General features: G+C 46.5%; 1 protein-coding gene across 2 annotated transcripts in view; it reads right to left on the bottom strand.

Moving 5' to 3' along the window:
- The window catches only part of TINAGL1 (tubulointerstitial nephritis antigen like 1), a 28569-nt gene extending 16200 nt beyond the window's left edge, over positions 1 to 12369 (bottom strand). The window contains exons 1-6 of one of the 2 annotated variants that reach the window (XM_030217465.1): positions 12313 to 12359; positions 12138 to 12222; positions 8643 to 8965; positions 8068 to 8131; positions 4312 to 4404; positions 3928 to 4042 (exon numbers count right to left, since the gene is read on the bottom strand). In XM_030217465.1, the coding sequence (XP_030073325.1) occupies positions 3928 to 4042; positions 4312 to 4404; positions 8068 to 8131; positions 8643 to 8940 (570 nt within the window). In that variant the 5' untranslated portion in view covers positions 8941 to 8965; positions 12138 to 12222; positions 12313 to 12359. Of the gene's footprint in view, positions 1 to 3927; positions 4043 to 4311; positions 4405 to 8067; positions 8132 to 8642; positions 8966 to 12137; positions 12223 to 12312 lie in introns of both variants that reach the window. The other variant, XM_030217466.1, reaches the window with a different exon arrangement.
- Positions 12370 to 27378: the final 15009 nt, after the last annotated feature.

The raw sequence follows: 27378 nt of genomic DNA, 5'->3' as shown, positions 1-27378 counted from the left end.
TCCGTGAAAACCCAACAGAGTCAAGACAGCCCTCACACCACCGTCCGTGTAAACCCAACAGAATCAAGACAGCACTCACACCACCCTCCGTGTAAATCCAACAGAGTCAAGACAGCCCTCACACCACCGTCCGTGTAAACCCAACAGAATCAAGACAGCACTCACACCACCCTCCATGTAAATCCAACAGAGTCAAGACAGCCCTCACACCACCGTCCGTGTAAACCCAACAGAATCAAGACAGCACTCACACCACCCTCCATGTAAATCCAACAGAATCGCCTTCACACCACCTTCCGTGTAAACCCAACAGAGTCAAGACAGCCCTCACACCACCCTCCGTGGAAACCCAACAGAATCAAGACAGCCCTCACACCACCGTCTGTGTAAACCCAACAGAACCAAGACAGCACTCACACCACCCTCCGTGTAAATCCAACAGAATCGCCTTCACACCACCTTCCGTGTAAACCCAACAGAGTCAAGACAGCCCTCACACCACCCTCCGTGGAAACCAAACAGAATCAAGACAGCCCTCACACCACCGTCTGTGTAAACCCAACAGAATCAAGACAGCCCTCACACCACCCTCCGTGGAAATCCAACAGAATCGCCTTCACACCACCTTCCGTGTAAACCCAATAGAGTCAAGACAGCCCTCACACCACCCTCCGTGGAAATCCAACAGAATCGCCTTCACACCACTGTCCGTGTAAACCCAACAGAACCAAGACAGCCCTCACACCACCCTCTGTGGAAACCCAACAGAATCGCCTTCACACCACCTTCCGTGTAAACCCAACAGAATCAAGACAGCACTCACACCACCCTCCATGTAAATCCAACAGAATCGCCTTCACACCACCTTCCGTGTAAACCCAACAGAGTCAAGACAGCCCTCACACCACCCTCTGTGGAAACCCAACAGAATCGCCTTCACACCACCTTCCGTGTAAACCCAACAGAATCAAGACAGCACTCACACCACCCTCCATGTAAATCCAACAGAATCGCCTTCACACCACCCTCCGTGGAAACCCAGCAGAGTCAAGACAGCCCTCACACCACCCTCCGTGGAAACCCAGCAGAGTCAAGACAGCCCTCACACCACCCTCCGTGAAAACCCAACAGAGTCAAGACAGCTCTCACACAACCCTCCGTGTAAACCCAACAGAGTCAAGACAGCCCTCACACCACCCTCTGTGGAAACCCAACAGAATCGCCTTCACACCACCTTCCGTGTAAACCCAACAGAATCAAGACAGCACTCACACCACCCTCCATGTAAATCCAACAGAATCGCCTTCACACCACCCTCCGTGGAAACCCAGCAGAGTCAAGACAGCCCTCACACCACCCTCCGTGGAAACCCAGCAGAGTCAAGACAGCCCTCACACCACCCTCCGTGAAAACCCAACAGAGTCAAGACAGCTCTCACACAACCCTCCGTGTAAACCCAACAGAGTCAAGACAGCCCTCACACCACCCTCCGTGGAAACCCAGCAGAGTCAAGACAGCCTTATATCACCCTCTGTATAAATCCAAAAGAGGTGATGCAGCCTTTACACCAGCCAATACTTAATGCTGCTTATATCGCAACTTCAATAGGTTGGAAGTAAGGCCAGTGCTGGGCAGGCTTCTACGGTTTGTAACCTGAAAATAGCAAGGGCAGATCAACAACACATACTATATGCTTATTTTATACCACATTCATGTCAATGTGGTAGGAGTGTAACTCAGAGGGGGAGAAGACGACATCTTCAGGTTGATCTGGAGTAACGTGACTGCAACATTGTTGGTTTAATTCAAGTATTGCCAATGAATGTCACTATCCTCTTCCAAGACTGTATCAAATCTAGTTGCCTATTTGTGGTTGGTCCAGTAGCAAATTCCGACTGCTCTATTTCTGATGCCAGTATTTGATCATGAAGGAGTGGAAGCCGGCACGAAGTTGGATCATCATTTACTAGGTTATTATCTCCCATGTAAACTGACCAGAGATGACGCAGCCTTTCCATTACCCTTCAGACAGCTGCCAGTGGGAGTAACGCAGCCTCTATCATGGGTTCTGCTACCTTGGGTGCATTTCTTTCTGCACACTGCTTGCAATGAAATCGCAGGTGTAGATGAAATGTGGACCGAGGTAACTGGTAGTGACATACATGGGTTTGTGTGTTGGGTGATCCTAGTATTAGAATATGAATTGCTATAGGGCAAGACGGACTCTGACACAGCTGTGTGCGGTGGAGAGTCTCAGCATTGTGGAACAGGAGTGAGCTTCGTTGCCAGGGCTGTGTATTTGTTTCTGTTGTGGGGAGAGGGTTTAGAGTTTAGAGGGTTAGGACAGGATTTCTGTACTGGAATAACAGGGGGTGCATTAGCAGAATAGCAGGGGCTGCAGGGCAGGAGTGAGGTGTATTGGCAGAGCTGTGTATGAGGGTCATCGGCAGAACTTCATGCCAGGGTCTCTGTACTGGAATAGCAGGGGCTGCAGGACAGGAGTGAGTTTCATTGCCAGGGCTGTGTGTTTGTGTGATGGTGAGGGAGGCGGAGTGTCAGCACTGGAAAAAACAGGACAAGAGTGAGGTGCGATTGGCAGGGCTACAGCACATAACCCTGCACACTGATCACACACTCGGTTCCAACACATCTTTTCCTTACACCATAAACCCAAATATTTATAGCTTCACACAGAGCCACTTCAGCTGATCCTAGAGATTGGTGTCTCTGCCCGGTATCCTGTTGAGACACAATAGAAGCATCAAGCCAAGGACACAAGCCTTGGGTTCAGAAAGTCCCCAGATTTAGCAGACTTCCTAAGGACAAATTAAGGTGGATTTTTATAAATATCTGGTGATTGTTTAGCTGTTTCTGAGAGCCAGTGCAACCCCTGCATTCCAAGAACAGGAGCCTTTCTCCAAGTCTTTTCCCTTCACCCTCCCTGCTCTCCTGTCCTCTCTCTCCCCTTATCCCCTCCCCAGCCCAAGCATGAGTCACACACTGATAGGAAGGGGGAAATACTTCACAGATAAATAGACCAAGGCTGGAGAGTGACAGGCTGGATTTCCTGTTGGGAAGCGTGAGATAAATGAACGGTGGTTAGCTGATTGTCCGCTCAAGTAAAACATGAACAAACACAGCTCAAGGAAGAAACAGGGTGGAAAACAGAGGCTGAATTCTACATGTCTCACTCCAGGAGCTCAGAACTTCCTGCCCTTAACCCCTCCCTTCTGAACCCCAGTCACCCTCCTGCGCTTAACCCTCACTTCTAAAGCACATTCACCCTCCTGCACTTAACCTCTCCCTTCTGAACCCCGTCACCCTCCTGCGCTTAACCCCTCCCTTCTGAACCCCAGTCACCCTCCTGCGCTTAACCCTCACTTCTAAAGCACATTCACCCTCCTGCGCTTAACCCCTCCCTTCTGAACCCCAGTCACCCTCCTGCGCTTAACCCTCACTTCTAAAGCACATTCACCCTCCTGCACTTAACCTCTCCCTTCTGAACCCGTCACCCTCCTGCGCTTAACCCCTCCCTTCTGAACCCCAGTCACCCTCCTGCGCTTAACCCTCACTTCTAAAGCACATTCACCCTCCTGCACTTAACCTCTCCCTTCTGAACCCGTCACCCTCCTGCGCTTAACCCCTCCCTTCTGCACTTAACCCCTCCCTTCTGAACCCCAGTCACCCTCCTGCGCTTAACCCCTCCCTTCCGAGTCTGCCACTTCGTGCACTGAACTCCTTCAGTACAAACACATTGCCCTTGAACCCTTTGTCTCTCAGATGTCAGTTAAATCATGACTTTTGTGTATGGGGGGTGGGGGTACTGGAGCACAGTGTGACTGCACATTATAACTGGTGTCTGTTTATGTTGCGTATAGTTTCCCAGAGTTCTACTCCCTCCACAATCAATGCGTTGCTGGAACTCACATGCAGCTCATTCATGTTCATCACTGTGGTGGACGGCTTGCTGGTCCCCAATCTATACCGGATCCCTTCATCCAAGGTCATGCCCCAGAACTGGCTGTAGTTCCCCGCCTTCCACCTATGATGACACACAGAAGAATACAGGATTAAAGAATCCCCCCAACCACTGCCCAGGGCTCCCCACAGAAACAGGATGGAACGTATCGCCAGTACAGAATTCTTTCAAATTGATGTCCTGTGCTCATCAGAATATGGTCCTTTAAAAGCACAGTTCCCTCCCACCCCACCCCTTGTTCAAATTCATTCTTTTACAGTTGACTGTAGGGGGAAGACGTTCCTGGGAGCTCCGTCATATCAGACATCAAAGAGAAGAAATTAAGTGCTTACCCATAGTTCCCATGGTTGACGGCATGAATCATGTCTTGCTGTATCAGACAGGCATGCTGCTCACAATCCCAGTGCCCAGCACCGCTGCAGGTACTAAATATCAGAGTTAAGAAAAAGAAGGGAACAGGCAGAATAAGAAAAGGGTTACCTGAGATTACATAAATTTTATATTAGAACCACATGCGTTGTTAATGATGGAGGAAAAGACTTCAAACAGAAAACCACAGCCGAGATGCTACTGACTGTGAAGCTTCTCCAGCAGGGGCAAAAACCTCCCATTTTTTCATATAAAATACTTTTGTGATGTTGAATGCAAGTGCAGCTCTGGACTCTGTTGAGCAGCCTGGATGGACCATGCGGGCCTTTATCTGCTGTCATTTACTAGGTAGCTATGTTAATGCAGATGAAAAACTCTATGTCATTGTGCAACTTATCTTTTCCGTCCAGCCTGGCACAGTCTCTTTAGTCACTTCCTCCACTTTTGCATCACAAGTCACACAAACACACAGCAAAGTGTGTACGCACTGAATCTCTGTACCAATAACACACACAGGTCCAGTGAGCAAACTGCTGTCCACTAAAAGCAAAACACGCCCCCAGCACACACGACTGCACAACTATAACCTGAGTCATCAAATATCTCAGCAGGACCCAAGGACAACCTATCCTTGGACTGAATTCCTCAGGAACTATGGAATGTGGAATAAAGAAAGTCACCACTGACAGTGAAAGTTCCCACTAGTGCAGTGAGGTCCACCCTTCCCCTGTCCTGTACTACAGACAGGTTCCCCCTAGGCTCTCAGCCTGGGGGGGGGGGGCTCAGATCTCTCCCTCTCCCGGGATAAACTCAGTCAGTGGGAATGCCATGATTTGCAGTCTTTTAATTCCTTGTAAGGAGCTGAGCTGTGACAGGTCCCTGGTAGTGCAGATCTTAACCCATTCCCTTCCAGGAAGACGGAGGGCAGAAACATTCTTCCTCCCCCCCCCCCCCCCCCCCCCAGTCCTTGTTCCAGCTTGTGTCTATAAGACTAAGAGGCATAGGGTCTGATATTTTGCTCACCACCAATGGTGTTATTCTTGGATATTCAAAGCTGGCTTCCGCTTTTAATATCCAGTTATTTTTAAGCCGGCTGACACAGCCACTGAAGTCGATATTAAGCCGGGGGTTAGCACATAAAAACAGGACAGATATTTATGTGGCAAACTTGGCTGCTTAAGCAGTTAAGTGGCCAAGTGCTGACTCCGCCCCTGGAACGTCCCAACATAACCAGCTTTGAGTTTGTTAGCCGATTAAGTGCCACTGGATTTTAGCCGCTAGCCTCAACCAAGCAATTTAACCAGACAGCAGAGCTGACTAATCACTTTGAACATCGGGCCCATAGTCAGTAGTGTGAGCTACTGTTAAGATGTGATATTTTAATGTTAATCCCAATTATTACATAAAATAGTTCCTGTGCTAAAATAGCCTGAATTAGTGGTAAAATAACACATCTTAACAGTAGCCCACATTAATAACTTCCCTTTCATGTGAAGAGCTTCAGTCTCTGATAACCAGAGCTCATATTGTGATGTCATCGTGCCTCAATCCACCAATAAGAGCCAACCTCATCAGTGATGTCACAATGGCTTGATTGTCCTATACTTGGCTCACTTTTATTACATATAGCAGTGATTTATCCAGAACTGATATTGTGATGTCATAATGCCTCATTCTACCAATAACAGCCAACCTCATCAGTGATGTCACAATGGCTGGATTGTCCTAGACTTAGCTCACTCGAATTACATTCAGCAGTGATTTCCATTTCTAGAGACTGTTTTTTTTTTGTTAATTAAAGGGGGGTGTTATTGACATGGACTCCCGTTAAGATGTATTTTTTTTTTTTACTGTTAGTTAATCACAGTTATTAGTAACTAAGCCTCATTACATAAAATGGGACCTCTACTAACACAGCATGCATTACTAGTAAAATAGCACATCTTAATTTAGGGATACCGTTATCAAAGTGGGTTACTGTTATTTGTTTTAACTTTCCACCTTTCTGACCAACAATCAGATACATAAAATTGTATCCATAAAAACACCTGCCAAAACCCCAGGATACAATGTTGCATATGGAACCTTCAAATCACTTCCTGTTACACTGAAGCTTCCATCAGCAAATGAGGGAAGAGGCCGGGTGGCAGTGAGATCACTGGGACAGGCCTGGGATTCACTCCCTGGCTCCTTGCCCTGCTGTAGGAGAATGGAAAATTGCAGAGAACACTAAGGCCAGACAGAGGCTTCTTGTCATGATTCCCCTATTGCACACAGAGTTGTCTGACTGCCAACATTTCTTATCAAAGGCCTCCCTGAAAGCAGCAGAGAGCTTGGAGCGAGCTCACTGGGACAGACAAGAGCTGACGTTTTTGGGCTCAAGGCTTGGAATGAACTTATCACCACAAAGCTCTTTATCCATTACAGATCAATGGGGCACATTCTACCCAATAAACGCCATGCCTCCCATACCGCTCTCACAAACAAATCCTATCTAGTATACTGAAAACAGCACAGCGCTACACATCTGGACACCATGACCAAAAACAGCACAGCAATGCACATCTGGACACTTCTCTCCATCAACTCCAACCACCTGCTTAATTTAGGGATAATTTTAAAATACCCTTTCCATGTGTAAAATCCTGTTTTACATAAAGACAGGGGCTTTACTACAATGGTACGACTGAATATGCATTTGGCTATTTACATGGAAAACAGGCATCTAACATAAGAACACAAGCATTGCCATACTGGGACAGACCAAAGGTCCATCAAGCCCAGTATCCTGTTTCCAACAGTGGCCAATCCAGGTCACAAGTACCTGGCAAGATCCCAAAACAGTAAAACAGATTTTATGCTACTTATCCTAGAAATAAGCAGTGGATTTTCCCAAGTCCATTTTAATAACGCCTTATGGACTTTTGTCTTAGAAAGATATCCAAACCTTTTTTAAACCCCGCTAAGCTAACTGCTTTCACCACATTCTCTGGCAATGATTGCCAGAGTTTAATTACACGTTGAGTGAATAAATATTTTCTCCAGTTTGTTTTACTACTTTGTAGCTTCATTGTGTGCCCCCTAGTCCTAGTATTCTTTGAAAGAGTAAATGAGCAATTCACGTCTATCTGTTCCACGCCACTCATTTTATAGACCTCTATCATATCTCCCCTCAGCTGTCTTTTTTATAAGCTGAAGAGCCCTAACCGCTTTAGCCTTTCCTCATAAGGAAGTTGTCCCATCCCCTTTATCATTTTCGTTGCCCTTCTTTGTAACTTTTCTAATTCCACTATATCTTTTTTTGAGATGCGGTGACCAGAATTGAACACAATATTTGAGGTGTGGTCACACCATGGAGCGATACAAAGGCATTATAACATTCTCAGTTTTGTTCTCCATTCCAGCTTCCCACCGTCCCTGCTAGGACACAAAGAAATCCAGAGAAGATGCAGAATAAACTGAGGTTTTCTCACTGTCTGAATGTGTCAGGTAGGTGCATGGGGAAGCCATCCAGGACACACTCGGTATTCAGGGGTCAGGCCTAGAACTGACTAGTAGGAAAAAGCAACCCATTCCCTTCCACACATTCACTGCAGCTCAGGATAACTAATTTCCAGCTGCCCTGGATCCCATGCTCATCTCCAATGCCTACTTACAGCTTCCTAGCACACAGACTGTCAGCTCTTCAGTGTAAGAACCATGGGCAAGTGTATACTCACCATAGATTGCAGTTGTCTTGATATGTTGCCCCTGAGGGGTATTTTCTTCCCTGCCGGACACATCCTAGAAAGACACAACAAAAACAGCTTCAGTAATCACAACCCTAAGAGAACAACCCAGTAATACCACTTTGATATGTCCTATCAGTCCCGATACCAAGTATTATCAATGCTCACCCACTGACAGCACCACTGTACCTGCGTTACCCCAGTATCAGCTCATCCACTGACACCCCTGTTCCAGCATTACCCAGCGACACCAGTAATGCCCGGAGTTCAGTGAATCACCAGGACTCAGGGTTGGCTCAGCACTCAGTTCTGCATTGAGCTACGAGGCCAGTTACACTGACGTATACTTAAATGTGGCTAGAAGCAGCTCCCCCTATCCCCAGGACAGAACATGCACCTCATGGTTCAGTGACTGAATTATGAGAACACAAAATGCCTGTGGATATAGCCCCGACCTCTGCCCCTCCCAAGAGCCCTGTCCCCTTCTCATCCGTGCCATAGGCTGCTATTATATCTGGCCTCCTGCAACAGAGGAAGTGTGGCAGAGACCTTGGCAGAGAACCTACCTCTATGGATGTGACCAGGGGGTTCAATGCCCTGGCAGTGCGTCCAGTAGTCGGGACAACAGTCAGAGACTGTGCGGTCGCAGAACGAATCGCAGTAACAGATGGTATCCAGGTAGGGCACTGTACAGTTATCTTCCCTGTCTGTGCAGCAATAACCTTGCTTCTGGCAGTAGGCACCACCAGAATCTCGGATTCCTCGTATGTGCAGCCCTGGTGCTGCTTCCCGCCTGGTGCGAACCCCATAGGTGCAGAGAACGTCACTCACTGCCAGTGTCAGCGCGAGGAGGAAGCTGTTCATTCCTGCTTTCCACAGAGCCACAAACCTGCAGTAGAAAGGAACATGCTGAGCACTGCCCCCCATTTCTGTGTGCATGGAGGTCCCGACACACAGCCAACATTTTCCTTAGAGATCACATTTTCCCCAAGTCCTTTTAATAACGATCTATGAACTTTTCCTTTAGGAAGCCGTCCAACCCTTTTTTAAACTCCGCTAAGCTAACCACCTTTACCACATTCTCTGGCAACGAATTCCAGAGTTTAATTACACGTTGAGTGAAGACAAATTTTCTCCGATTCGTTTTAAATTTACTACATTGTAGCTTCATCGCATGCCCCCTAGTCCTAGTATTTTTGGAAAGCGTGAACAGACGCTTCACACCTACCCGTTCAACTCCACTCGCCTGTACCCGCCTCACCACCGATTACGTCAACCTTGCCATGCTCCCTAGTCTTTTCCGCATGATCTTGCCACTCCCCTTGATCTGTGCCCTCCCTGAACTGTACCCTTTTGTAAAATTTTGTAACATTGTAAGCCACATTGAGCCCGCTCTTGTGGGATAATGCGGTATAAATGTACCGAAATAAATGATATATTTTCTTGCATTTTTCTTGCAATTACTTAGTAATTTTTCTAAAATTTCAGAAACTTGCTGGAATTTTGCAATTGCATTTTCCATACAAAATATGAGTAGAGTTGAAAATGCTATTTGCTCCCTTGACCTACCTATGTCTTGGGGACCATCCCCTTTAAGCACACATTAACATTAACAGTGTAACTTATGTATTGCGCTAACACCTTGCATTCTAAGTGGCATACAAATTCAGAAGAAGCTGGACATATCCAGGAAATTACAATAGTAACAGAAATTGACATTCTCATGTAAAATCTGCCAGTCCATGCTAATTATTTAGACTGCAAAATAGTAACAGTAGTGTAATGCTTAGAGCAGCAGGCTGGAGCCAGGGTTCAAATCCCACTGTGGCTCCTTGTGATTGTGAGCAAGTCACTTAAACTCTACTTTCTCAGGTCGGGGCTGGTGGTTACTGTTTCTCTAAACACTGACCTGCCACTGGTTACATTAGAGTCAGATATTTGGGTGTGGCTGATACTCAGTGCCTCACCTGCATAGCTAGGGCCGCTTTGTACGTGGTCCGACATGTCCAGTTAGCTACTCGGGCGCTGGTACCACTCTCAGGCTCATTTTCGAAAGAGAAGGACGCCCATCTTTCGACACAAATCAAAAGATGGGCGTCCTTCTCACAGGGCCGTCCAAATTGGTATAATCGAAAGCCAATTTTGGACATCCCCAACTGCTTTCCGTCGCAGGGACGGCCAAAGTTCAAGGGGGTGTATCGGAGGCGTAGCGAAGGTGGGACTTGGGCGTGCCTAACACATGGACGTCCTCAACCCACAATGGAAAAAAAAGGGCGTCCCTGATGAGCACTTGGACGACTTTACCTGGTCCTGTTTTTCTTACGACCAGATGACTATCGGAATCGGGGATGACCTCCCCTTACTCCCTTAGTTGTCACAAACCCCCTCCCCCCTCAAAAAATATCTTTAAAAATATTTTTTGCCAGCCTCAGATGTCATACTCAGGTCTGTGACAGCAGTATGCAGGTCCCTGGAGCAGTTTTAGTGGGTGCAGTGCACTTCAGGCAGGCGGACCCAGGCCCATCCCCTCCACCTGTTACATTTGTGGAGGAAACAGCGAGCCCTCCAAAACCCACCAGAAACCCAGTGTACCCACATCTAGGTGCTCCCTTCACCCATAAGGGCTATGGTAGTGGTGTAGAGTTGTGGGTAGTGGGTTTTGGGGGGGCTCAGCACACAAGGTAAGGGAGCTTTTTCTGAAGTCCACTGCAGTGCCCCCTAGGGTGCCCGGTTGGTGTCCTGGCATGTCAGGGGGACCAGTGCACTATGAATGCTGGCTCCTCCCATGACCAAAGGGCTTGCATTTGGTCATTTCTGAGATGGGCATCCTTGGTTTCCATTATCGCTGAGTAGAGAGGTGTGGTAGCCGTGTTAGTCCACTCTTAAAGGTTATCAATAGGAATCAAACAAAATAAAACATGGAAAAGAAAATAAGATGATACCTTTTCTATTGGACATAATACATTTCTTGATTAGCTTTGATGTCCCCATGCATACCCCCACCCTCCCACTCTGTCAGACTGTCAAAGTAATGCTTTGATGTTTCTCTTATATATACTATCTGCTACCACATTTGCTTATTTCCAATCTGACGAAGAAGGGCAACCTTCGAAAGCTAATTAAGAAGTGTATTAAGCTATGTTCAATAAAAAAGGTATCATCTTATTTTCTTTTCCATGTTTTATTTTGTTTGATTTCTATTGATAATCTTTCCCGCTCCTAAATTTCAAGTAACCAAGCCTATTTCACAGCTGAGCTCCCTGGAACAGGTTTTAAAAGATTACCCTTCTCTGCTGCCTGTGGAATGGACCCTCAGCCCCCTCCCCCCACAGGACTTTATTCAAAAGGGTCTGGGGTCTGTGTCCTTGGGAACTCAGTTCACTGGGTAAATCTCTCTTATCTGCACCCTTCTCCTCCACTAACTCCAGACTCCATTCCTTTTATCTTGCTGCACCATATGCCTGGAATAGACTTCCTGAGCCGGTCCGTCAAGCTCCATCTCTGGCCGTCTTCAAATCTAAGCTAAAAGCCCACCTTTTTGAAGCTGCTTTAACCCCTATTCACCTGTTCAGTACCCATAAGTAATTTCCTTATCATTTCCCTGTTTGTTTGTCCAGATTTGATTGTAAGCTCTGGTGCAGGGACTGTCTCTTACGTGTGCAGTGTACAGCGCTGTGTACGTCTAGTAGCGCTATAGAAATGCTAAGTAGTAGCAGGAGGGTCTGTAGAATTTGTTTTAATTAAATAATACCCTTAGAATTAAAAGGGTGATGGTTGAAGCTACATCTGTGTCTCTCGTAAAGAGACAGGGAGGAGTGAGCTCTTCTAAGAACCCCCCCACCAGGGGTAGATCTAGACCCATCCAGTACATCCCAGCTCGGGCGGGAAGTGTGCCCCAGCCCTGCAGAGGGAACAGCCACATTCCTGCACCGGAGCCTGATTAAACATGTCTCAGATAATCTCTGGGCGCTCCACTCCCACCCACCCCACCCCACCCCACCCCACCCCGAGAAACCAGCCCAGACAGCACTGCAGAGACCGAAAGGAGTCCCTGATGATACCTGGCTGAAGACAGAGCTTCCGTGCCTGAGGGGCAGATGCAGCAGCAGCGAGGGACCTCCAACAAAGCTCAGTCCTGGTGGCGACCTGTTTTCCAGGGAGAAGAGGGGTTAATGCGCCACTTTGAAATCTCCGAAAACCAAAGGGTAACAGAATCGTCCAGGATGCGCGCCTTACCTGCAAGTGCTCCGTCTGTGGATGGCGGGGCAGCCCTGAGTGAGCTCACTGACTGGGGCTGGGCACTAACTTCCAGACACTCCTTATATAGCGCCTTAACCCCCCCCCCCCCAACCCTGCAGCAATAATTAACTGACTTATTAAGCAAGTTTCCTTTCTAGCGCAGCCCCGAGAGTCGCGCGTTACAGAAAGAAGCGGATATTGAGACACCTTCAGATTCAGGACAGGCTAGAGGGAGACGGGACTTTTCGTGGGGAGGGAGGGCTTCAAAGCAGAAATCCCCGTGCAAAAGAGAAATAGAGACAGGAAGAGAAGCCGCGCAGTGTGTTGAGCACCGGGGAATAAGGTATTTAAAGTTTGGAAATCAAAGTGGTTTTCAAGGACGCGACATTTTAAGACATTACATTGAAACCAGCCCTTGGCACGGTTAGAGATTTCTGAGCTCCTTTAGTTGTGAGATGAATGAAACGTCTGAAGGGTCACGAAATGACCACTGAGCCCAACGTCCTGTCTCCACAAATAGCTATTAACCGGGGACACAAAATCACCCCCTTCCCCTCCCTCACGAAACCTAGTTATAAAAATAACAGAAAGACACAATATATTGATATACGTGTGACTTATAAAACAGGTCACAGCTTTGTTTACTGGTGGTGACAACTTTAAAAGCTGAGCTAGGAAAGAAGTGAACAATTCTGTTTATTTACAAACAACGTGGCTACTTGACATTTTCAGCAACAAACCCAAATAATGTAAACGAACAATTTCCCACCATAGCAGCAAAACTTAAATAACCTCATCTGTATTTGAGTCTGGGCTCAATATTCACCTCCTGATGAACACTGAGGCCCTGTCCATAAGGAACTCCTGAACCGGCTGTAGCTCAGGCACCTTCCTCCCCCCCCCCCCCCCAATCGGCTATAGCTCAGGTACCTCCCCCCCCCCCCAAAAAAATGTAGCTCAGGTACCTCCCCCCCCCCAAATCGTCTGTAGCTCAGGTACCTTCCCCCCCCCCCCCCCAAATTGACTGTAGCTCAGGTACCTCCCCCCCCCCAAATCGTCTGTAGCTCAGGTACCTTCTTCCCCCCCCCCCCCAAAAAAAAAAACCCAGGGCAAAGCAATTGCCCAAAAATACCATCTTGATTGTGGGTGGGAGGGGCAGATAAGTAAACCATCTCCAAGGAGCAGGACGGATCCGGGGTCTTGGAGGGGTTGCCCTTTATTAGACCCACAGATCCCCTCCCCCATGTCCTACAAAAATTGCCTCAATTGCCAGGCCAAATTTAAAAGTGAACTGCCCAATCAGACCACCTACCTCACTCTGGGTCCAGCCAGAGCAAAGGCCAACCCTTCAGCCATCCCACCATCCTTCCACAGCAGTAAGGCCCAGCTAGAGTCCGCCATCACTCATTCCCCCCCCCTCCCAAAAAAAAGGGGGTTGGCTGATCCCCCTGTTAATGGGTGTGCTCCAAGCGTTCACCCTCCTGAAACAAAAGTCTGTTCCATTTTGCTCAGTCAGAATCAAGAGATAAAGACATCTGAGTTTATCTGGTTAATAATTGCTTCTGTGCTCTGGAAACCTGCCCCAACCATTTTTAAATCCAGCCACACAGTTAACCTTGTCCATATCCTCCAGCAACAAATTCCACAGCTCAATTGTTCACTGGCTGAAAACATACTTTCTTAAATGCTACCGGTTACACAGCAGAGAACCTCCACATTCTACCATTATTAGAGAGGGTAAATAATCTTTCCCTGGTCCATCTTACTCAAGATTTTCTAAACCTCTACCTGTCTCTTCTCCAAGCTAAAGAGACGTAATTTTGCCTTTTTCAAAAAGCAGGCCCCTTCTTCCTCTTGGTTATCTTGTTACCCTTCTCTGGACCTTTTCAAGTATTTGTTATTCCACCTATATAGTTAGGGGTCGATTTGATTTTCAAAGCGATTTAAAGGGCCTTTGTGGGGGGGGGGGGGGGGGGGGTATCCACTAAACTGAAAGCTGGCTGTCATGTGGTTGGTCCGGGGTGGAGTCCAGCACCATTGGAATTGTGCAGATGTTCAGCACTTAGGGGCTGATTCTTGAAACCTGCCGGAATAGCGCGCATGTTAATCTGCGCAGAATGCTCTAGCGCAGGAAACAACATGCACACCACAGATGGCCGCAGATTGTATTTAAATGGATGTTAATGAGGTCATTTGCCAGGACCCTCCCAATGCGCAGAGAACAGCTCACAAGCCCTGCTCTTACCGCTGGAAACCTACCGCCAGCTCGGAGCTGGTGTTAAGGGGTTTGATGAGAAGATTTCTTTTGATTTTCAGTTTAAAATCTGCTGGTTTTGATTTCTTTTGGAAGCGGAAGGAAGCCCGTGCAAGCCTGTAAGTGTGAGACCGAGCAAACCCCTAAGTGAAAGTGCATTTTCTGTGCTTAAATATAAGCCTTCCATGTAAAAAAAAAAAAAATTCAAAAGCTTATATTGAAGGTGCAGAAGAGCAGCACGGATGTATGCTTCACTTTTGGCTGTGCCTGGTGCATATGCACAGGAGCTGCACTTACCACAAAACTCTTCTGTGCATGCACCAAGCACATCCCCCCAGCGTGCATATAATTTGAATATCATTTCCTTGCAGCACTGGTGAGCTAATTTTCTGCTCTGTTCCACTGGTATGGGGTGTGCAGTGCACTGCTGCCTTCAGGGCAGAATTTCTGAGCATTGGCCCCTTAACCATAAGCTAAGCAGCCAAACCGGACCTCATAAAGCACAGTCCTTTTCAACCAGATGATGACCCCGTTAGCCAAGTCTTTATCCACCCAGGGCCTCAACCCATTCATCTATGCAGACCACGTTACAATATACATCCCTTTCAAACATGATCTGACAGAAGTCACCAACGAAATCAACCTTGGCTTGGACATCATGAACTCATGGGTAAATGCATTCCAACTAAAACTCAATACAGAAAAAACACACTCCCTCATCCTCTCTTCCCAATATAATACAAACATACCCACAAACTTAGTAACCCCAGACCACATCCTCCCGATTTCAGATAGCTTGAAAATCCTCGGTGTCATAATCGACCGGAACCTTACACTCGAGAGAGCCAAGTTAATTCCATAAGCAAGAAAATGTTCCACTCAATGTGGAAACTCAAACGCCTGAAACCAGGATCATTCCGTAACCTAATACAATCAATGGTACTAAGCCACGCAGACTACTGTAATGGAATTTATGCGGGATGGAAAGAGCAACTCATAAAGAAACAACAGACCACTCAAAACACAGCAGCCAGGCTTACATTTGGAAAATCGCGATTCAAAAGCGCCAACCCCCTTTGAGAAAAACTGCATTGGCTCCCAATCAAAGAATGTATAACTTTCAAAATCTGCACCCTGGTCCACAAAATTATCTATGGCGAAGCTCCTGGATATATGACCGACCTAATAGACCTGCCAACCAGAAACACAATCGGACCATCACGAACATACCTAAATTTTCACTATCCTAGCTACAAGGGACTCAAGTACAAATCTACTACTACTACTTAACATTTCTAAAGCGCTACTAGGGTTACACAGCGCTGTACAATTTTAACAAGGAAGGACAGTCCCTGCCCAAGGAGCTTACAATCTAAAAGACAGGTGTAAATCTAGAGACAAGTGTATAAAAGACAAGTGTAGAGTCGATCTGATAGGGCTTACTATATTTCTTGAAAGGTTAGGTGCCGAAAGCAGCATTGAAGAGGTGAGTTTTAAGCAGAGATTTGAAGATGGGTAGGGAGGGGGCTTGGCGTAGGGGTTGAGGAAGATTGTTCCAAGCATAGGGTGAGGCAAGGCAGAATGAGCGGAGCCTGGAGTTGGCAGTGGTGGAGAAGGGTACTGAAAGGAGGGATTTGTCCTGTGAGCGGAGGTTACGGGCGGGAACATAGGGGGAGATGAGGGTAGAGAGGTAGTGAGGAGCCGCAGACCGCAACTTACGGATCCAGCTTCTCCTACATAAGCACGCAACTGTGGAATGCACTACCGAAAGCCATAAAAACAACGTACAACCACCTTAGCTTCCGGAAATCATTAAAGACCATCCTGTTCGAAAAGGCATAGCCTACTGACCCAACTTTAAGTGCCTAAACCCAGCAACACAACGAACCCAAAGCCCGTAATGAACACTGTATAACTCTTCTCTGCGATTCTCCTAATGTGTCTGTAATACATGAACCTCTTTGATAATAACATCATTTGGTATTTGTTTCATCACAGGAGGCGACTAAGTACTATGTAAGACACATTGAGCCTGCAAATAGGTGGGAAAATGTGGGGTACAAATGTAATAAATAAATAAATCTTTAAGGCAGTTAAGGACTAAATGATAAGAGACAGCTGCATAAAGCCAGATATCCAACGCTGGTACCCGGACATAGCCTGGCATTGAATATCTTGGAATGACACTGGTGGTGGCTAAAAAAACCCCCCAAAACAGCTCACTGTCACTGGCTCAATATCGATCCATTAAACTCTAAGCAGTTTACAAAGAGCTTAAAATATAACTGGGGGGAGGGGGATCAACATACACACACATGCATGAAAATTAAAAGAAAACATAACATAGCCACAAAAGGTCACAAGCTTACCAAAGAAGATGAGGGGAAATCACGGAAGGGACATCAAAAACTCCTTATTTATTTATTTTATTAGGATTTATTTACCGCCCTTTTGAAGGAATTCACTCAAGGCAGTGTACAGTAAGAATTAGATGGCTGAGGGGAGATATAGGTCTATAAAATAATGAGTAGAGTAGAATGGGTAGATGTAAATCGCTTGTTTAATCTTTCCAAAAATACTAGGACTGGGGGCATGCGATGAAGCTACAAAGTAGAAAATTTTAAACAAATTGGAGAAAATATTTCTTCACTCAACGTGTAATTAAACTCTGGAATTCGTTGCCAGAGAATGTGGTAAAGGCGGTTAGCTTCCTAAAAGAAAAGTCCATAAGCCATTATTAAGATAGACTTGGGGAAAATCCACTGCTTATTTCTGGGATACTGTAAAACTTCTATGTGGCACTCTACTTACTCCGTGTGAACAACTCAAAAAATCAACAAAAGTAGAGAACAATAAACTGATCACTCAATATATGTGTTTCAGGGGAAGTCTCATATTGTCGCTTTAAATAGCCGGTTCTGCTGCCGGTTTCCTGCGACTGTTCTAGTCATAGACAACCCCCTACCATCCACATAAAAATTTTTGTGCTTTTTTTCTTTTTCTTTTCCTTTCTAATGTGTCCAAAATAATAACCAAAACGTGTGCAATCGAGTGATCACTATTAAATCAGTGGAAGTTAAATTGTCTTGCTTTGAATTTATATAAACCGCTTTCAAACATTCAAACACTTATCTGTATGAATCTGTCTTGAGCGATCCCAGGAGCCCTTATTGTCCCGACAGGTCCTGTTTCGCTATGGAGCTTTGTCAAGGGACAGTCGGTCTCATCTCCTAGGAATGCTTATCGCTCACTGCCTCAAGTTTTGGTTATTATTTTGGACACATTAGAAACGAAAAGAAAAAGAAAAAAAAAAGCACAAAAATTTTTATGTGGATGGTAGGGGGTTGTCTATTATTTCTGGGATAAGCAGCATAAAATGTTTTGTACTTTTGGGGGGATCTTGCCAAGTATTTGTGACCTGGATTGGCCACTGTTAGAAACAGGATGCTGGGCTTGATGGACCTTTAGTCTGTCCCAGTATGGTAATACTTATGCTCTTAAGTCAAATATAAGCAATAAACATTTACAGCAGTAATCTCAATCATATTCAATTGCAGGATAAAGCCAGCCCTGGGGGGGGGGGGGGGGGGGGGGGGGGGGGGCAAGGAACCGAGTCACAATGGGCAAACTGAAAAGCGGCTTTACAGTAGAAACCTTATAGTAGAGATTTAAGTTTATTGACTGAGGGGAAGATTATTCCACAGGATGGGGCAGAGATGCTAAAAGGGAGTTTCATGGTCAAAGCAAAGGCAGTGAAGAGAGGGGGATGTGAAGAGTTCAGGCAGATGAATAAGGTGTAAGGAAGGTAGCCAAGAATGCCGGAAGACCTGAGGACTGGATCTGCTGCTGAAGATGAGAAACTTCTAAAGGATTCTGTAGCCTAGGGGGAGTCAGTGTTCATACAAGAAGAAGGGAGTGACATGGTCCAATTTCTTTTCAACCAATGGTGATAACTGGGGCTAGAAGGAGAACACGGAGTGATGAAGCTTACTGAATGAATCTTCCGTTTCTATTTCCGGTATGGGATGATCAGACTCTTAGTTATAACAAACTTAGTAATTAGCAGACTTCAGTAATGGGTCTTTGTGTACCTCCATGTGCTGAAGGCCAACCAAATCCTGCCCCCTCCGACAAGAAGTTTGCTTCAGAGGGATGTGGTAGTGCAGGGCTGGAACACACCCAGGTACTGAAAGACAACATATACATTTTGGAGGGTGGTGGTAGGATAGTGATGGTGGGATGGTGGTGGCAGCAGCAAGGGAAGGGGGAGATGCTGGACATAGCAGAAAAGGGGCAAAGAGAGATGCTGGACACAGTAGGGGAGGGGAGATATCCTAGAAATGGCATAGGGGAGACTGGGGAGGAAAGGAGAGATGCTGGACTCTGAGGAGGGAGGGGCAAATGGCTGAAGGTTTGCCTAGGGCATTATGTACCCTTGGCCAGCCCTGGTAACCAGTGTCCCCAATATTCTTCTCCCTAGTAATGCCCATGTATGCTATTAGTGAATCTCACAACAGCCTGTTACCATCTCATAGTATTCACAGAAATCTTCCAAGGAGGCACTTGTAATATAAGAATTGCATTCTGCAAGGATCTGCCTGGGGGAGGGGAGGGTGGATTCAGTAAGGGACTGTGACACAGGATCAACAAAGCAGACCCTACATCCCTCTGGTTTGTGAGCCCCTCCAGCAGTCCCAGCACTTCATTTCCTTAATGTCATCAGATGTCATGAACTCTTACCGGAAACCACGGAGTGACTGGGGAAGCTGATAATGCACGACAGCAGTCACCCAAGTCACAAGAGCGTTGAGCACTGACTCAGCCACTTAGACACTTCAATGAAAGACCCGCATTAAGCAGAGAGGGCATGTGAGCAGAGAAAGGGTCTCGGTGACTAAAGCCACAGTCATTGCAGGACCTGTTGAAGATCAAAAGTGAATTGAAAGAGGGCTCTGTCCCAGTCAGCAGAACTTCATGGGTCACGTGCTGGAGAGAGGGTGAAGATTCAGACTGAGGAGGGCTACAGTAGACACAACCAGACATTTTGGACAGAGACAAAACTGCTTTGCTGTGAGCAAATGCTTGGCTGGTGTGGGAGGGAGGGGGGAGAACAGGCACCCTCACTTCCTGTGTGTCCTGCTGTCATTGGACTGAGACACAATCCCCTCTCCACTGGCTGTGAGGGTGCAACTCTGCTTTGCTGAGGGCATGAAAAGCCATTCTTGCAGGACTGTCCATGCAGGGCTGGTGTTAGACATTTGGGGACTCAGTGCAGAAACCGTGGAGGGGGCCCAAAAGGTGGCCTCCAACTTATGCCTCCTTTAGCTTCAGGCAGGTTTGAGACCCCCTATGGTACGGGGGCCCAGGGCCCCCCCTAACACCAGCCCTGCGTCCATGTGTCTCTCTGATCTGAGCAGGTTCATTTCTGGTCCAGTGCCACAAATACTGGCTGATGTCTGATTTTTCCCTTCTCCATTTCACAGCCAGAAATCTCTGATGCTTGTCCCGGGCTTTCTTGAATCCTAGCTCCACTAAGTCCCCTGAGAGTTCATTCCATGTAACCCTTTACGTGATTTAACCCCCTTAGAACTTCATACCAGGAACCTCTGAAAAAAGTACCTTTAATGTTCATCTTGCCACTTTTGTGGAACCAATTTGACTGCCCCTATCGGAACCCTATCGGATTGTCTATTAGATTGTAAGCTCTTTGAGCAGGGACTGTCTTTCTTTGTTAAATTGTACAGCGCTGCGTAACCCTAGTAGCGCTCTAGAAACGTTAAGTAGTAGTAGTAGTACTAGCACTGCAATCTCCCCTCCCCCACCTAGACCAGACTTTTTTTTAATGACGCGTTTATTATAGAGTCGCTCTACCTACTCCCACAATCCCTCCTCTTCTTCTCCTGACAATTCCCTTTCTCTTGGCTTTCCTATAAGGATTGGCATTCTTTTCCTATCTTTTCTTATGTTTTAAGAAGGCCGGCGAGCTGCATAGCGAGCAGCCGCAAATGGCGGCTGCCTAGCGGTAGCTCCTCCCGGGCTCGCACAGCATTCCGGCTTCCCCGCCTAAGATGGAGTGATGTCACAGGTGACACCAGCATGGATTGGCGGGGAAGCCGGGAAAGGGGTGGTATTATGGCCTGGCAGCGTGAAAATTTCAAATAAAGGGCTGCTGAGGAGGCAGGGAGGCCTCTTTGGCGGCAAGCAGCAGAACTTTGTCGCCTCTTGCATTCCAGCAGCCGCGATCGTTCCCCGCACCATGGAGCCTGCGTTGCCGGCTAGCCCTGCTTGATGACACCCGTCTTCGCCCGCCCCAGACGCCACAACAACCTACCCGAAGCTCCGATCCCAGCCGACACTATCGCAGGGTTTCAGTGGTTTACTGATCTGCCCCGTTGGCTAGGAGCGCACCCAGCCGATGCACTCCACTCGCTCTGAGCGGTGAGTACCGAGCGCGGCAGGAGAGCCGGAGGAGTGATAGGGGGAATGTGCTCCCCAGCTGGAAAGGCATGGCGGGGATGGAATGCCTCTACGGCATAGAACTTAGGGCTCGGGTGCTTCCTAGGGGTTATGGTGATGTATTTTAATAAAGCTGCGGCCATTTATTCCCAAAGAAAATGTGTTTGACTTAGTCATTGTGTGTAGTATGCGTGTGAGATGGGGACGAGAGCGTGTGCAGCCTGCCCATGTTATTTTTTCTTTGTTTTTGTAAATAGCCTTGTTATTGTCAAAGGAAAGGTGGTATATCAAATAGAGTAAACTATAAACCATCTCTTTCCCTTTCTCTGCCCCCCTCCCACAAGTTCAGTATATCTTTCTCCCTCCCCCCCCCCACCCTTATGTGGGTCTGGTATCTCTCCCTTACCCTTCAAATTAGCAAGGTTTTTGCTGCCAGCGATAAAGCAGCCGAGGCCTTCCCTTTGCTGCGTCCCACCTATGCGGCAACAGGAAGTTGCATCAGAGAAGGCGGATCACAGTAGAAAGCAGGTTATAAATACTCAAGAAAAGATTATATTGGACCTGTGGGGGGAGGAGGGAGGCAGAAAGAGATGCCAGACCCATGGGGTGTGGTAAGAGACAAGCACCTAAGGGAAAAAACAGCACCTGATTGGCTTCCAGACAGAATGAGCCTGAGCCAAAAATGGGAGGATCTATGTCCATCCAGGGCCATCCTCAGCTAAGCAAACAAAAGAGGAAGAAATGGAACCTCACTAACAGAACACGTCCCCCCCCCTTGAAAAAAAAGAAAAGAAATGAAGCTTTGTATACCCCTACTTACGAGCTCCAGCGTCAAAAACTTTGCTAAAGTCGTCACTGGTACAGTTTCTGCCAAACACTTTTATAAGTGATATTGCGAAAGAGATATCAGGGTGATCCCACAATGTGGAACTAGCTAGACACCCTGGAAGATGTGGAAAATATGAGGAGGGGGTCTAGCGAAGCTTCAGGAATGGTCTAGAGTTTAACTGCCAAGACTTAATGCTAAAAAGTGCAGGGCAAACCCTCAGGAGGATAGCGGTGAAGTACTTTTAGGATTTATGCCTGTGGTTTATTCATTTCATTCATTCATTCAAGTATTTATATACCACTTAGACCTAAGCGCTTTGCAGTTTCATTTTACAAGTACTGAGTCTGTCTCTAGTGGGCTTACAATCTAAATAGTACTTCTGTTGTGCTTAGGGCAATAGAGGGTTAAATGACTTGCCCAGGGTCACATGGAGCTGCAGAGGGAATTGAACCCGGTTCCCCAGGTTCTTAACCCACTGCTGACCATCAGGCAGCAGCAGGAATTGAGCCCAGTTCCCCAAGGTCCACAACCCGCTACACCAACCATTAGGCCACTTCTCCTCCTGGACCAAAGCAGAGTACCAACAACATGGGAAAAAGCATGAAAGACCAAGAGCCAGGGAAATTAAGCCAACTGGGTAGATAAAGCAGTGGTGAAAGCCTAAAGGATGCATAGGGAGAGGAATGGTCAGCAGGAAAAAGGAGGTGATAGGAAGTCTCTACTGAGACAGAGAACTGGGTATAGAATTCCAGAATGTGCACCTTCAAAAAAGAAATTGAAAAGCCAATGGATGTGAGGCAATATTGTCTTGTGCATTGGAAAGGAAACTGGTTAATACATTGAAAACAGAGTAAGACTAAATGGTCAATTTTCTCAATGGCGAAAGGTGAAGCGTGAACTGTGCCAGCAATCAGGAAAAGTGAAATTGAGTAATCAATTTGCAGGTGACCAAAAATTATTTAGTGTTGTTAAATCACAGGAGATTTGTCAGAAATTGCAGGAGGACCTTGGGAGGGCTGGGCATCCAAATGGCAACTGAAGTTTAATATGGAGAAGAGCAAAGTGATCACATTGGGAAGAATAATCCAAATTATAGCTACGTGATGCTAAAGTGTGTGTGTGTGTGGCCAAGTCACTTAACCCTCCATTGCTCCATGTAAGCCACATTGAGCCTGCCATGAGTGGGAAAGCGCAGGGTACAAATGTAACAAAAATAAAATAGATACTATTGGAGATTCTACATGGAATGTTGCTACTATTGGAGATTCTACATGGAATGTTGCTATTCCACTAGCAACATTCCATGTAGAAGGCTGCGCAGGCTTCTGTTTCTGTGAGTCTGACATCCTGCACGTACGTGCAGGACGTCAGACTCACAGAAGCAGAAGCCTGCGCGGCCACACTGGTGATCTGCAAGGGCCGACTTCTACATGGAATGTTGCTAGTGGAATAGCAACATTCCATGTAGAATCTCAAATAGTAGCAACAGTGGAGGAGTGGCCTAGTGGTTAGGGTGGTGGACTTTGGTCCTGAGGAACTGAGTTTGATTCCTGGCACAGGCAGCTCCTTGTGACTCTGGGCAAGTCACTTAACCCTCCATTGCCCCATGTAAGCCGCATTGAGCCTGCCATGAGTGGGAAAGCGCAGGGTACAAATGTAACAAAAATTAAAAAAAAATTTACTCTCTCAAGAAGTAGAGAAACCAGGGTAAACATCATGAAGTTACTAAGTAGTAGATTTAAAAGAAATAGGACAAATTGTTTTTACTTCATTCAGTGCATAATTAGCTCTGGAATTCATTGCCGGAGGACCTGGTAAAAAAAACAAAAAACCAATTAGCATAGTTGGGCTATAAAAGATTTGGACAAGTTCCTGGAGGAAATGGCCATAAATTGTTATTAAGGCAGAATTGGGGAAATCCACTGTTTATCCCTGACACATTTGGGATCCTCCCAGGTACTTGTGACTTGGATTGGCCTCTGTTAGAAACAGGATACTGGGCTAGATGGACAAGTCCATAGGATCTCTAAGGGAGTGATATGGACAGTACATGACATTGATGGGCATAGGCCATTTGGTCTTTACCTGCCTACATTTTTCTCTGTTTCATGAGATCGCTAACGTGTAATCCTCACCTCTCTCATTTAGATATCCTTGCCTTTGTGATTTTTAAACATTTATTTACTTTAATTCCTTATACACAGCCTGAAAGCTATCGAAGCGGTGTGCATTCAGGAACATTGGGTACTGGTAATTTTGGTAATCTCATACTGTAATTTGAAGACACTGTTTAAAATATGTTTTACACGCCCCTGCATTCTTTGTTGCAAAAGGGTAAGGGGGTAGGGGATAATAGGGTGATAATCCCAGAATGTACCAGCTCCAGTGCGCCGAGTCCAAAGTCACATCTCTGCTGCCACCTACAGGTCAAAGGATGGAACAAGGGCTCCAGCTACAGCCACAGACTGGCTAGACAAGCAGAATCCCATCTCTGCTTACGGAGGAAGATGGGGTGGCCTTATGTCTGTCTGTCCATGCATTTAGCAGAAGAACTTGGAAATCTACCTTCAGGAAAAGCAGGGCAATAATCTAATTTTGTGCCAGCAAAGACAGTCAGTGGGGCACAGGGCTGGGCTGATTCCCTGGAATCAGACCAGAGCTGGATTTAAAGATCTGGCACCCACAGATGAGTGAGAATCACGAGAGGGGCAGAGGAAGGCCAGTTTGTGCCTGTGTCTCGGCACAGGTACATGGCCTATGGTACGCAGAAAGCGGCTCATCTTTGGTCTGCACTCTTGACACCCTAGCCAGTTGCCTATTCCTAAATGCAGACCTGACCCAGAGTTTGATAGTTTTATTTATTTAGATTTTGCACACACCTTTTTCAGTAGTTGCTCAAGATGAGTTACAGTCAGGCACACTGGGCATTTTTCTGTCCCAGGAGGGCTCACAATCTAAGGTACAAACTTAGATTGTGAGCCCTCCTGGGACAGAGAAATAACTGTGCCTCCTTGGAGGGTTAAGTGACTTGCCCAAGATCACAAGGAGCAGCAGTGGGATTTGAACCGGCCACCTCTGGATTGCAAGACCAGTGGCTCTAACCACTTGGCCACTCCTCCACTCCTTCTGTGATCGGAAACAGGTCTTTCATTAGGACGTTTCTTTAAATATTATGACAAGCTGTCTTGGAATCATACGTTCAGGCTGGTTCCTGATGTGACAAAAGGCCTGGCCTGCGCTAGATAAGGGACGCTTTTCTTTTTTCAACTTTCCTTGCAACTGCACAGCGAACTATCAGCTTGTGAAACGGGTGCTTTTGATTGCATTTTTAAGTCACAAAAAGGCAGGTCCTATGCCGATGACTGATCAATGCTTGTTTGAATGTTCAGCTAGCTGTGAAATTTAGGACGAAGCTCAAAGACTGGTTATTTTCCTCTGATATATGGACTCGGATCTCTCTCTGGGGACTCTAGATGCATCTTTTCCTTTCTTTTATTTCACTGTGTGTGATCTGTAATTCTAAAATAACAAAACATTTAAAAAAAGGAAGGAAAAGAACACGCACACAGATGTAACAGCCTGGGGCAAACAGACGTTTACTGGACTACAGCCTGCTCTAATGAGAAATGGATGTCCGTGGACTGGTGACATCCAACATGAACATTCATTTTACAAAATGCAACGTCCAAACTCTGAATGGGGCGAAACAAGGGACATGTTATGAAATGGCCGCACAGCCCTCCATGCAGAGTTCAGGAATAGTCTAATGGTTAAAGCAGTGGGCTGAGAATGAGTCCCACTTCAGCTGTTTGGTTTTTTTTGTTTATCTTTTAAATCATGAGTCCTCCAGGGTCAGAATGCCTATCATACCTGAATGTACACCGTTTCTCATGCATTCAGACACAGCAGGCATTTTCTGTCCCTGGAGGGCTCACAATTAAAGAAAAAAGAAAATCACAAGAGGTGAAGTGGGATTTGAGTCTGGGACCCCTGGTTCTCAACCCACTGCGTTAACCGTTAGATCTCCATTCAGAGTTAAGGAGTAGCCTGTTACCAAGTGAATTTTAGAAAGATTTTAGTAACATGAACGTCTATAGTTCCTAAAGCTGTCAAAGAGCCCTGTATCCCTTGCTAGTTTCACACTTGAGGGAGGGAGGGAAGAGGACATCAAGCAACCTCTGGGAGATTAAGGTGTCCTGCTTTAATCCCTCCAATGGACAGATGCTCAATCAGAGCTCATTCCTGTAACTTGGATGTGTCAAGTACCAGGTCTAAATGACAATCTCCATCTTTTTGGATATGGACATCCCTTTCTGAAATCGGATTTGAATATCTATATTTTGGTCCCTCCCTACTCCCACCCAAAACACACCCAGGCCAAGGCCCCTTGCCATATGGATGTTCTGCAACTTTAGACGTCCATATCCTGGGTCATAAAATCAGGATTTGGGCGTCCATGAAAGATGGATATCTAAATGCCAGTTTTCAGACTTCCATAACACAAAGACAGCTTCTAAAACAAAGGTCATAGTATAGCAAAACATTTTTCAGAGCATAACAAGAATGGTTATCTTTCAATACTAAAATAAAAGAGACAAAGCCAACTTTCTACTTAAAACTTTAATGAAAGCAATAAGTTAATAAGTTAATAAAGTGAGGTACTATAATTTCAGAAATAAGTTGAACAATCCCCATCTATCCGATTTGCCTTTTACTGTACCCCCCTCCCCCCCTACTGAGCTATATAAAACATGGCAGCTCTAGGCCTGGAAGACTCAGCCAGTGTGGAACTCGCTGGCGCCCTCTCTCACTCAGGGTCATTGGAACAAATGATAAGACTGCAGACCAAGGCCAGCTCCCATGCACAGACATGCAAAACATTCAGTGAGCAGGCGGGCAGGCTGCAGGGTGGCATGCAATGTTCAGGCATGAAATGCAGGCAAAATTCACATCTGTCATACAGTATAGGAAGGAATGGTAGATGGATGGAAGGAAGGGAAGGGGTCCCAGAGGCAGCATGCTGGCTGTCAGTGTGAATATTTATAGAAACTGCTCTGTTCTGCAGCCCTGAGCCCCTCAGTGCTCAACACACTCTACCTTTTAGCATGCCAAACGCCATCACAGAAGGCAATGTAAGAGTGCCACACACTACCGGGGCAGGGACCAGGTTGCAACGCAGGCCAGTAGCTCAGGAATGCAGAAATCTGCTCACCTAGTGTTGGCACTGTATATATTTGTGGTCAGGATCCGTGGGAGGATGCAGGATGCATGAGCAGAGGGCTGAAGATAAAAATCAGAGCATTTGCAGATTCTACTCTGGGGACGAGCAGAGAGGGTCAGAGACTGGGGCAAAGGATAAGTGTTAGAGAAGTCAGTGCATGTGCAGTCTCTTTAAGTGACTTCAGGGGCTTTATCACTGCCCCACTATCCAGGGAATGCACAGTAAGGGATGAGGCTTCTCAAACACCTGGATTCCAGGTACTGTGACAGAACCAACCTTCTACAGCTGGGGCCAACAGACAGA

Source organism: Microcaecilia unicolor, chromosome 11, assembly GCF_901765095.1.
Source record: "Microcaecilia unicolor chromosome 11, aMicUni1.1, whole genome shotgun sequence".
Taxonomy (NCBI): domain Eukaryota; kingdom Metazoa; phylum Chordata; class Amphibia; order Gymnophiona; family Siphonopidae; genus Microcaecilia; species Microcaecilia unicolor.
Note: the sequence above shows the minus strand (reverse complement) of the source record. Positions and strands in the feature narration are given on the sequence as shown.